Below are 12,665 nucleotides of genomic sequence, written 5' to 3'. Positions count from 1 at the left end.
GCAGTGGGGGACTCCTGTTGTCTAAGGGCGTTGTTGGTATTCTGGGCTGGCCTATCTGGCTGCAACTCAGACGGGTGTAGCAGTTTCTGTTATAAAGGCCTGGAAAGAGGGACTATTTGGAAACCAACCAGGGCAGGATCTAGCATACTTCAGAGCTTGAGGCCATCGCTACAGCATCTGAGAGCTTCCGCACGTTCAGTATCTCAAAGCTGCATGGGCACGTAATAAAATCTGGCCCCAAGTGACTTTTCAAGGCTCAAGATAAAGGACCTGGCTTCTCTCCCAAGCCATGGCGTTGGCTTTGGAGAATCATTCTATCTTATTAGTGGATTTTCTGGTTTTGTTTTTCTACTTATCAGTTATTAAAAGCCGTGGCTGGGAATTTCCTGTGGCAAAGGAAAGCATGGGATAATAAACTGGTGAACTTTTTTTTGTCAAAGGAGTGAAGTTGTATAGCATGTCCATAGCTGAAGTTAAAAAATATAAAGAAATGCAGCTCATTTAAAGCTTCCCCTGAATTTTGAAGGCCAAATGCAAGACGCTTTTGTATTTTTCAGGAGGGGAAGGCCTGAAGCCATAACTGAGTTGTCAAGGTGTGCTGATTGGAAGATGAGTGGACTTGTCCTGGGGAAGGATTTCATTGCAGTGTACCAGTTTGGTCTTATCAGATGCTCACAGAATCACAGAGTAATTGAGAATCGTTGAGTAATCATTGGGAGGGATGTACAGAGGTCATCTCGTCAAACCCCCTGCTCAAAGCAGGCCTAATTAGTTCAGGTTGTTTAAGGCCATGCAGTTTAACAGTGCTTCTGTCAGTTCTGTTAAATATTACCGGCAAGAACATTCACTTCTCAGTTTAAAAGTAATGGCTGACCGCTGTCTTTGGTCTAAAATTCATGGCCCGGGTTGAGTAACTGGTAGACAATTATGTAAAACATAGTTGCTTGTAAATTCCGAAGATGTTATTGCTATGGGGCTGGCCAATGGTCTTCTCTAAAGGCATTCTTCATCTCTACAGCCAGGGAGCCTATGTAAGTATGCAAACGTAAACCCAGGTGGCCTATTATTACCGTTTAGGCAAGCGGTCTGTCTGACCGGCTGGGCTGACTTTGCAGGGTTAAACGGAGAGAATGGTCATTACATCTTTTTACACTTTCATTCACAAAATCTTGTGCACCCGCATTCTCAGACTTCCACCCCACACTTTGATAGCTAGTTTCTGTACTGCTTCCCTAGTATTAATCAAAAAGATTAGTAACTGCCTTACCTGACTGAATAACCCCGTAATACCAAGCACTTTGCAAGTTGCCAATTTATTGTGAGGAAAATTGCTCCTTAATGATTGTCTTTTCTTGGCCTGCCTGTACCATTGTTCCTGGGGGGAGAGGTATGTGTGAATTGATTTTGCATAATCTGACACACAGGCAAGTGCATTTCCTTATTTTCCACTGTTTATTTGAACGTTTAATTAATTTTAAAGCAAAAGCAACCTACTTCAATTTTTATTAGGCAGATCGCAAGAAGTTCTTGATTGTAAGGAAATCAAATCATGTGTTTGGAATATCTCTGTTGTTCATGATCCGGAGTAACAACAGGAAGGTCTGTCCTAGGATACTCCGGAAGTTTCCAGAAGTTCATTCGTCTGTTGTCTAAGACCCTTCCTCTAGGACTACCTCCTGAGACACTTCTAATGAATGCTATTCATCTCCATGAAAACTTGTTGCAGAGCCCAAGATCTCAAGTAACTTTTGTCTCAAACTCTAGCTGTTACCTAAAACCTACTTCTCCTGGAATATGTTTTTTACTTGACCCGGGTGGGTAGAACTGGCCTTTGAAATTCTGGGCATGACAGGGAAAATTCTGTGCGTCTTACAGGGCAAACACATCAAGGGCTACATCCTCCCAGTGTGCTTGGCCTGGGTACTCAGGGCACCTGATTAGTAGTCTCTAAATAGTAATGAAGAAATTAATGTTAGTAACCCACTAACAATGCTGTCAACTTTTATCTCTGTGAGCAGACCACAATGCACACATCCCAAACTTAATTAAACTTTTTCTATTCTAGGAGTGTGTTTTGTAAGGATGGCAGGCTTTGTGATCACAATATTAAAAGAGAAAAAAAAAAAAAGTTAAACCAAGGAATTCTAAGGTATTTTCTTGACTCCAGGATTGAATTGGTTTGTAATTGATCTCCAGCACTCCATCAAGTGCTGGAGTTCCTGTGGGTGTGCATGTGTTTCTGGGTGGAGCAGACATTTCCTTTGTGCACAAAGTTTTTTTGAGTTTTACTAACCTTGAAAAAGAAAATAACAGAGCTGGGGGGGAAGGGGAAGGGAATGCCCAGGGAGGATATCAGTACTTGACAGGTAACTGTGTATTCAGTCAGTAAAGCCCCACGTAAGGTAGGTAACTGCAACAATGCCCTTTCTACAGGGGGCTAGGAGAAGCCAGAAAAAGCAATCGATTTGATCAAAGCAAAGGAAGGAATCAATATTGGAGAAATAGGGGATGCCATGCAGTAGTACTCAGCTTTTCCCATTGTCCTAAAAATGGGACGCCTAGACAGTTGCTGCTGTAATTGCATTGAAGTGCCTGTGAATGGGTATCTTTGGGGAAAGATGGAAAAGGACTTGGTATGATTAGCTGAAATTTTCCTATTGCTGGTTTTGTTTTTTTTTTTTTACCTTCTGTTGCTGAGGTTCTTTTTAGGAAATAATAAGTGTTCCCACACAAAATAACTGCGAGATCTTGAGACTTCATTGGAAACCCAAATGCTTCAAACTTCTTGGCACAAATCCAAGTGTATCAAAGACTAGAAACCAGAAGCCTGCTTTCCGGTAATTTTCCTTTTTAGTTTGGGATTTTAGGTGCAAGCGCAGAATTTCTCACCGGAGAATATCCATTTTTCCCTTTTCCAGCTGGCTCTGAAGAATCACGTTTGTGCTGGGAGAAGGGAATTCCAAGGAGATTGGTGGCCCTTTTCACAGAGTAAGCATTTTCCACAGGCGGGGTTATGCCAACCATTAAATGACTAACATGTAATTAAGAGGCTGGATACTTATAGTTGTCATGTCCCTGGTGCCAAGGGAGTCCAGGACAGCTGTGGAGGAGTGAGCACCGAGGGAGATCAGGCTTGGCTGACCAAGCCGTTTATGTCTGTATTTGTTTTTGCGTTCGGCCTTTGTGTGTTGGCTACCTCAGGAGGCAAGTGACTTAGTGTCGCGGCCAGCGTGGTGCCTCTTCCATGTGGGTTTTACAGTGAGCGTATGGTAGAAGGTGCTGCCGCTCGGGAGAGGGCCTGCTGTAGGGATACAAGTTGGACAGAAAGGGAGTGCTGGAAAAGGGAAATCTCACGCACCTTCCTGTTCTGCTGTGGTGAAGAACAAGTCTTCTTGCCTCGGCCGGTTTATCTGCTCTGTCCATCTCTGCCTGGGGAACTCTTTGATGCGGAGCTGATCCGAAGGTTACAGTCTCCTTATCAACTCCATGCTTACCTCTGTTTGTTTTTATTCTGAAGTTCGCTCCCTCATTTTGCAATAACCCACAGGGTGCTGGGTGTTGCGCCAGCAGTGCCTCAATGAAGGATCTTCATTCAACACCTTTCCCTTCCCGTCACACCAATCAATGTGACTCCTGCGCTTTCCAGCAGCATTCGCTACACAGTCCAGACTTTAGTCAAGCCTTGGTTGGCGGTCAGAAAGGCTACCAGACCTACCGGGACCTACCATGGGATCTTCAAAAGTAGGTGCCATGTTTTAACTCGGCAAGTCTGATTTGGAGAAATGGTGGGAAAGGGTACTGCCTATGGGACAGCTTTAGGACTTCGAGGACTTCCATAGGTCCAGAAAAGAAATCTGTTTGTTCTCTTGCCTGATCTTGGACCTCACTGCTCTGTCTCTGCCCCTTTCATCCTTATAGACCTAGGGTGCATCATGGATCTGTCCGAAATGTGCAGCCTGAAAAGGGGCGACGGACAGAGGGAAAGCGAAACAGCAAGTTGCCGGCTGAAAGGGAGGGTTTGGAGGTTGTGGTCTGGATGAAAAGAGTAACATATGGCTGGAGTGAGAAATGCAGAGGGAGATCCTTCCTTAGCATGGCCAGGAGCACAAAGGTTTGCTTTCTATTTAGAAACATGATGTGATGGCTTAGGTTGGCATTTACCTCTCCTCCCTGTGATTGTCTTATCCTGTCCCCAGCAGGCTTTTATTGCAGCAACGCAGAATCCAGGAAGCTCTTTTGTGTAATAATCAAATGTTAATAACACGATTTTTGGAAACCATGGCTTTTGGTCAGGTCTAGTTGCAATATAATTTCCCCCAAACCCTACAAAAGGTTCCAGTTAAATCAGGGATGGCAGCACAACTACATAAGAAGAATGCTGTAGGTGTTCATCATTCCAGTTTTGACCCTAGTACTTTTAAGGAAGAGGTCGTGATTTCTAGGGCTTAACGACAAGGTGTTTTTAAGACAGTGCTGGAAAGTTCAGAGTATTTTTACAAATATAAGTCTCCCAGCTGCAACACTCTACTATGCTCCCTTGGGTCAGAGCAGGGATCTGGTCATAAAGGTGCAGTGAGCCTCCTGGAATTTGTTGCTTCTGTTTAATGCTCTGGCTCCTGATTCATGTGGCAATAGGAGATGCTCAGTCTCCCTTGAGTTTGCTTTTTGCTGTTGCCTCAGCGACTGATGAAGTTTAAAAGTATGACCTCAGATAAAACAGCCAAAAGAATCTGATTATTTTTTTTTTAACACCCTAATGATTTGGCTGGATGGCTGAATTTTTGTGTGTGATTGCTGAAGACTACAATATTAGTCTCCTCTCTGGCATTGCTTTGATTGCAAGATACTACTTATATTTTCCATCCTCAGTATTTTTAAAAATTAGGGGTTTTTTAATAATTTCTGGACACACTGAAATAGAAACATAAAACTTACTATTTTAGTCAATACAGTGTTGACTTTTGCCAGGAGAAGACTGACTTCAGCTTTTGGTTCTGTGCTCCTTAGCATTACCCTGCTCAATACCCAAAGATCCTCTGCCCTGTTTAATACCCGTACCTTAAAAGCTATGCTGCTCTAACTGTCAGGGGAGGGAGAAATCCCCATCAGCTGTGAATACGAGTTTGTGCGTGTTACGTAAAGAGGGAAAAACTAAGTGAGGGTTCTCTACCTAGCAGAATTGAAAAGCCATTCCTTTTTCTAGTTCGATGTAAACCTAGTTGCCGTGTCTTGTTGATATCGACAGTGGTGTAAATAATTTTAATAACAGTGTGCTAGAGGGTAGTTAAACAACATCTGAGTCCAGTTTGGTTGCCTCCTAGTTAGGAAATGATTTAGCTGTTTAAAGAGTTGCTTAGATTATTATAAAATCTAAAGTGCATTAGGGGAAATCTGTGCTGGATAATTAAATATATACACGTTTGGGAAGGGATAGAGACTGCTTGGTCTTAATCAAAGCCTGTTAAATGTCCAGAGCTCTTCACTGGGCAGGGATGTAGATGTGAGCGTGGAGCTGTAAGCCTTGCTTGTCGAGCTCATCGTGCTGTCTCTTATAAGAGGGGTGCTTCGGTATTAGCTTTATCCAGTTCCAAGATGCCTCTTTTCACACCATTTCAAGCTAAGTCGGAATGTGTGCTCCATAAAATCCTTCAGGAAGCGAAGCTGCTAAGGAAAACTGGGTGGAGTAGACAGCCTTGCTGGTCTCGTCCCTCTGCTGTGCTGTGCCCTGCAGTCTGGGAAGCAGATCCAGTGTCCTACCTGCAACTGCCTCCTGGAGATCTTGTGCCCTGGCAGGGTGAGGTACGGAGTAGCTGGTGTTGTGTATGATAGTCTAAAAGTGAATATGTAGGTGGAAATGCAGTGCCACTTGCACCAATTTGTCATGCAGTAGGTGGGCAAAATGAGCGTAAATTATAGACTGCTGAGGTGTAGCAGGAACACTCATGTCCCATTGGCATTAGTGGGAGTTAACCTTGATTATTGCAGGAGGCAGATGTGGTTCCTGCGTGGTTCCAAACAGAAACCTATTCTGCCGGGTTTGCCCCAGAGTAGATCCTGATTCTGGGAAACCCCAGTGAAATACTTTTGATTCTGATACACACCGCACCTGATTTGCCTCATATGGAATTTGTGTTTCCCTGACACTTTCACTCATTTTCTGACTATTTTAGACAGGAAAACCAGAATGAGAAAGGATCTTTTCCTGAGCTTTAAAATCTAGTAATCCTCATTGACTGATCAAGCCCCAGTGTAAACCCAGCAGCTTTTCTGGCCTCTGCTGTTTTTATTAGATGTGCCCCACTTTATTTATTTTTCACAGACAGTTTTATGATTGGGCATTTTGGGTCAGCATAAGCTTTTAAAATCAAGTCATTCTGCTTCCATCACATACTCCTTCCCTTGTCTGTATTTCTGGTTACACAGAGATCTTAATTCTGAATGAAGTCGAGCTAACACAAAGCATGGGACGGCTTAATTTGACATGCTTCTGATACGAGACAATCTGAAAACTTCATGTGGACTGTGCACAGATTAGGTGATAACAGGGGGACATTTCATATCGAACTGAACATGGGAATTGTCCAGTTTCCCTGCCACTGGAGAAGTGCCTGGACTTTCAGAGTCTCAGCTGGAACCTCTTGTCTAAGGAACCTTCTCTAATTTCAGCAGCATTTCTCCCATGAAGAAATTTGTCCATCTCTGTTCAGTGAAAATATATTTTGCTAGATGACAGCATCCTGTTGTTTATCTACCCAGCCTAGCAATTGTTTATTATATATAAAGTATAAAATACGGAAAAACTTGTTATTGAGTCAGAAATGTAAGCTTCCAAACTGCAGGAAAGGCTGGGTACTTTGGGTCTGATTCTCAGTGGATATAAGCTGTCACAGATGCACACAAACTATCACAAAGGCAGAAGGGCTGGTCTGTTCTTTCAGACGTGCAGAACTCTTCAGGAGCGATGTAAGTATAGTTGTTCTACAGTGACATTTCACATACCAGTGAAGAGATTTATCGCAGCAAACTTTAAAACACCATCACTGTCCTATTATGAGTATATTTATATATTACAATTATCGCTAAGGCCAATACAGTGGTTTTATAATTTTTTTTTTTTCTGAAAGCACCTTAGTAAGAGAGAAGTACCGCACGTATTCTAAAATTGCGGAGAAAATTTGTCTGTCTAAGCATGCCTCTCTTATAGGACTGAACCCAAAGGACATTTAATAGCCCACAAGAGATCATCTCTAGGTGACTGTTTTGGGTTTGGCTGTTAGGCTGTCCTGTCAGCACCTTTCTTGAGCAGACACTTTCAGTGCGTGCATGCCAAAGCAGAGCCTGTGTTCTTTTCCATGCTGCATGCTGACTTAGCTAGACACTGCCTCTAATATGAAGCTCACTGCAGGTAATGGAGAGGTTCCCACAGGTGTCAGAGCGTGCTTTCTGCCCTGGTGAGGAAGACCTTTGAGATTTTTCCTCTGAAGCAGGTGGTTTGACTCGTAGAAGGCAGTTTTAATTCTGCTTCTTTGCAAGAAGTGAATCTAAATTCCAGTAGGTAAAAGACACTCTTACTTCCTTTGTAAACCAGCAGTTTCGGGCTGCAGTGAGGCAAGTGCATGCAAGAGTTATTCAATGCAAAGTTTATGATATGTTTATTGAAAGGCACCCTTAAAAAAAAGAAGTTAGGATATTAGGTAAGGTTTTTAATTTTTCCTTGAGACTGACTTCCCCCCCACCCCCCGAAACTCCTCTGTTACTAAAAGTCAACAGACATTATTAGCTGCGTCCTTCTTACGTCTGCCTTGTAAAATACGTAAGGGGAGGCATCCCTCTGGCTCTGTGTTTATTGGCGTGAGCTCCTTGTTGAGGAAAAGGTTCCTGGGGGGCCTCTTTGTGCTCATGATGGGTCAGAACACAAGTACAGAATGCAGGGCTTCACCTACTACGACTCAGGAAAGGTCTCAGCCGGTATTTCTAGGAAAATGCCAGCTGAATGCCAGTTGAAAAAGCCAAGACAGTGTTAGGAATTATTAGGAAACAAAGAGAGGACAACCAAGTAAAATCGTTATGTCAGTGTGGGCAATTTTATATCAGTTTTTCTTGTTTCTCTTTGTCAGCAAATATTTCACTCCTCTTCCTAATCGGACAAATCTTAATCTGGGATTTGGCAGTCTTTTGCCAAGAGACAAAATCCAGTCCCTGATTGCAGTGTATTTAAGATTACTGCACGGGCATGGTCTCTAGGAAAGAGCAGAGTCTCTGGGGTAGAGGGGGGACCACGTAGGCTGCAGGCAGAAGGGACCCTGACAGAAAGCCCACTGAGGGCGGTGGGAGGCTTCCAGCTGGTATTTGGTTCAGGCTTCAAATCTCCGATTCTGCTCTGGAGGATTTCAGTGACCTTCTCAGCTGGAGTGTTTTTAATCCTGCTGAGCATTTCTAGGTTACGGTCCTTGTTCCCTCTCTGTTGAGCAGATAGTTCCGAAGGAGTCAGCGGGGACTGCTTGACTCCTGATCCGAGAAAATAAATTCCCAGCGTTGAACCTTTATCAGCTCTCTGCAGAGTATTCAAGCTCTGATGGGTCTTCATGTGCATCGAAGCTGTTTCAGTTCTGGGGTAGTTAACTTCTCTTGTGTGTATTGAATCCCTCTAAGTGCTGTCCAGCTTTACACAATGGGACATGTTGTCAGATGAAATAATTCATCTTTGAGGAATGAACCTCAGGAAACAGAGCAAAGCAGCAATAAAGCTCAAAGTTAATGGGAATGAAAAAATATTAGCCCAGCAATATTTGTGGCTTTGTCTCACAGATACCTTTGAAAACTTGGATTTGAAATCCTCCTGGTGTGCTCAGTCTGCACTTCTATTCAAATGGGGAAGCATCCAGATGCTACAGCCTAACCAAGGACATTTGACTCAAAAATACCTGTTGTTTTTAAAACTAGGGTTTTTTAAAAAAACAAAACCAAAACAAATTAGGAGTGGAAAGTAAACCTTAATAGTCATTTTGTCTTGTTATTTAAAAGGAAAGGGGAAAGTATATTGAGAAAAAAAGGAAGAAAAAAGAAGACATCCCAAATTCTGAAGCACCCCTCCCCTCCTTAAGTGACTTTCTAAGATGTATTTATCAAACAGCTTCTCATCTGAGGAAATTCAGTTTAGAAGCTGACGGTGAGTCCCCTCCGCGCCTCTTTGAAACGATGGTCTCAAACAGGTTTCATGAATTAAGTGAAAGTCACGTGTGTGAGTGAAATTACATGTGCGAGTTAACTGTTGTGGACTGGGTTTCTGTTTGCTAAGTGGTAAAATGGAACTTGAAAGGGAAGAAATAAAGAATAAGAGTTTAAAAAAATGTTATACTATGTAGAAAAGAACACTGAAAAAGTTTCAAATTATATAGTACTTGATATTTAACTGTGTCGCAGCCATGTTACTTCTGGTCTGAAACCGCTCTTTCACTGATATGAGAGGCAGTAATTTCTTCACCTTCACCGACTGCGGTGTAGAGGTGGCATTCAGCCTTTCAAATGGGCTTCTCAAACCCAGCATTTTGGTTTGGGGCAATGCCAGGATCATTATAGCTGAAAGACCTTCTGAGTGTTTTTCTTTCCGTGCAGCTTAATCAAAACAACTGCTTTTCAAATGAGAGTATCCACAAGAATGAATGTGAGTAGGTTGTGTCAAGTTAAATGTGGGGTTTTGTTTGTTTTGTGGGTTTTTCTTGAAACTTAGTCTCAGTTTTGCAAAGCATATAAGCCATGCAAAGGACTACTAGCTGGAGGGGTGGGAAAAAAAACCCCAACAAACCCACATGACAAATTAAAGCTGAACTCACCACTGACTTTATGGTTTCAGCTACGAGCTACTATTTAGAAATATTTCTTCTTAATGAGGTAGAACCCTGAGTATTTATACCTGCATATTTTAATTTCTCCGGTTAAAGTTTTAAGGCAACTTCCATACAGTAGTTTCAGAAATAACTTTGGAGCTGCTCATCTCCAAACTCTTAATAGGACTGTTTAATTTCTTTTTTTTTTTTTTTCCTGCTGTGGATTCACAGATGTATTTTGAAGCAAGCCAGATGAGATGATAGATTAATTAATAGCCATTTTAGAGGATGGCAGGAGTGAAGGAAATGCTAGCTAGGGGATCCAAGACAAGTCAGAACAGATATGAGTGACAATTGAGTATTCCCATTTTCACCCAATCAAATGTCACGATATTTAGCCCAAGACAGTTGTTTTCCAAGCAGAAGTAATAAGGCTGTAATCTTAAGGCTTTACAATGAAATTAAAATGAAATATCAGAACCTGCTCTGATATTTATATACAGTGCACAGTGTGCTTGTTCTCTCAAGCAGCTGCAGTGGTCGCTTGCAATTATTTTCAGCTTATTTTCTTGTATTTAAACTTATAGCTCATGAGGGATGTGTTCCGGCAGTGAGCTACGTGTACTTTGTTATGAATGTGGGAACTTGCTGAGATGCCTCGTACCTTCAGGGGAGGATCCCTGCAGCCTGCTTTCCTGGGGGAGGCTGTACCTTAACCTGGAGGTGTACGTGTTTGCATGAGTGAGGTAGCTGGCTCTAGAGCGAAGGATTCCTTGCCAGAAACTATGGCTTCCCGTTCTGTATTTTGTAATGGCTGACAACATAATAGGAAATGGCTTTAAGGATCTTCAGATATCTTTGAGTTTACAGGCAAAGGCAGAATTTGCTGTAAGTAACCTTTTTCAGGCAGTTTTTTGCCTAACTATACTACTGACCTACTGACTGTTGACTTGCCTTGAGTTAATTTGGATTAGCACCTGTGTAATTATGAGCGTGGCAGAGAGAAGTATCTGGCAAGGCTTCCCACCTATGTTCCCTGGTCTGCTCACATGTCCTTGCCCTTCCCTGTCACTCCATCACTTCAGCAAATACTGCTTAAAGCAGTGCTTGCCTTTTAGATTTAGTCTGAGTAAAGTAGGAAGCAGAGGCTGGCCCCCTGAAATCTCTTTATCTTTTTTGTCCAGCCCTGCTTCGCAGGCTGAAATGGACTGAGCAGCTTGGGTAATGTATAGATATGTACTATATAAAGCATGGGACGCTTTTTTGCCAATTTTATTGCACAAAGCAGTTTTGGGAGCAGAGGTGCCAGTGTGTCTGTAGTAACTGATTTGTTTAAGCAATTGAAAGCTGCCTGCATTGCTGTATGAAAGTTCACCTAGCTGAAAATGAAGTTTTATTCTTGCAAATTTCCGGCCAGGGATCACATAAGAAAGTACTTAGTGGGACTCCTATTTAATTTGGCCCATATAAGAAAAAAAAAAAAAAGCAAACCCTCAAACCCTGTCTGTGTTCCGTGACTTCTAGCATATCCCAACATCTATTTCAAAATAGTCTTGAGTCATGGTTTCATTTTCAAGGGTGTTGGGTGAGAAGTCAATTAATACTGCTGGGAAGAATCAGCTGATGTTGAGGGAGAAAACTTGAGCTTCATTTTGTGGAGGGGGGGAGATATAAATAGAAAAGGATCTCTTCTTAATATTCTCCCCTTGTTCTTATTTTCCCCCAGAATTCACCAGCCAGTCGTCAAAATAAGACATCTTGAGCCCTGGAAAATTGCTCTAATTGTTATTGGAACAGCAGTGGCAGCAGCTATCACCATTGGTCTCCTAGTTTATTTTCTGGCATATGGTAAGTTTTATGTAACATATCACCGTTCCTATGTTTAGTGCATTTCCTTTGTCCTTGTTGTGCCACACAACGCTGGGAGTTTCCTTTGATTAGTCTGTCTAAAGCTCATTTGGGGAAAACCCACCGGCTTCTCTAGAGCTCCTTTTCCTTCCTCATTTAGCATCATTCCAGATCTCATAGGAACATTTCCTGCTGTGCGGGGTGGTTTAGGGCTGTGGTTTCTGTTGGCTTTTGCTTGCTTTCACTCCTTACACATCTTCCTCACGATCTACTCTGTGATGAGGTCAACACGCAAGCCTTCTGGTCTCCCTTACGCGAGTGACAAACAGAACCTTCCACTTGTGCCTACCCGTGGTGTTCCTCTGTTCCCTTGCCCTCATCACCAGCAGCTGCCGGCCAGGGCTTGGCGTTTTGTTGGCGTACAGGCCGGGAAGGGACGTAGCTGACCAGCAGGATTGCGATCCCGCGTGAGCCCAGGGGGCTGTTGGCTGGCCGCCAAATGCAACTTTTGGGACAACTGGGCTTTTCGTGCGCTACTTGGCTTAGATCACCCGACTCAACTGAGTTCTTGCTCCTGGGCTCCTAGCTTTTGGAAGCTGTATTTGAATGGGTTGGATACAGTTGAAGGCTCATCCACTCCCTAGATGTCTGCGTATCAGTCAGCCCCAGGTGTTTCTCTAAAGTTCATTTGCCTTGGTGCTTTGAGTGTTGCCTGTTCCTCTTCTTTCCCCTACAGATCAGAAGCTGTTCTATTACAGTGGCAACATAAAAATCACCAACATCCGTTACAATAACGAATTGTCCAGACAGTCCTCAGGAAGGTTTAGAGACCTGAGCGAGAGGGTGGAGAGACTGGTAAGTTTGGACCATTGTGACTTTCTGTCATTAAGGACTGTGTGACGATACAGGAGTCATTAATATGAACAGCACACTCTTAGACCACAGGTGTCTGGTGTACCCTGAGCCCCCCTGGTTAGCAGACCTGGGAAA

General features: G+C 43.0%; 1 protein-coding gene across 1 annotated transcript in view; it reads left to right on the top strand.

Annotated features, from left to right (window-relative positions):
• The first annotated feature begins 3,577 nt into the window (after nt 1-3,577).
• The window catches only part of LOC126044691 (transmembrane protease serine 11E-like), a 44,642-nt gene continuing 35,554 nt past the window's right edge, over nt 3,578-12,665 (top strand). Inside the window, exons 1-3 of the mRNA XM_049814760.1 lie at nt 3,578-3,741; nt 11,554-11,675; nt 12,412-12,530. Of these exons, the coding sequence (XP_049670717.1) occupies nt 3,578-3,741; nt 11,554-11,675; nt 12,412-12,530 (405 nt within the window). The remainder of the gene's footprint in view (nt 3,742-11,553; nt 11,676-12,411; nt 12,531-12,665) is intronic.

The sequence above is a fragment of the Accipiter gentilis genome, chromosome 12 (genome assembly GCF_929443795.1).
Source record: "Accipiter gentilis chromosome 12, bAccGen1.1, whole genome shotgun sequence".
Taxonomy (NCBI): Eukaryota; Metazoa; Chordata; class Aves; order Accipitriformes; family Accipitridae; genus Astur; species Astur gentilis.
The sequence above is the reverse complement of the archived record's forward strand: the minus strand, read 5'-3'. Positions and strand labels throughout refer to the sequence as shown.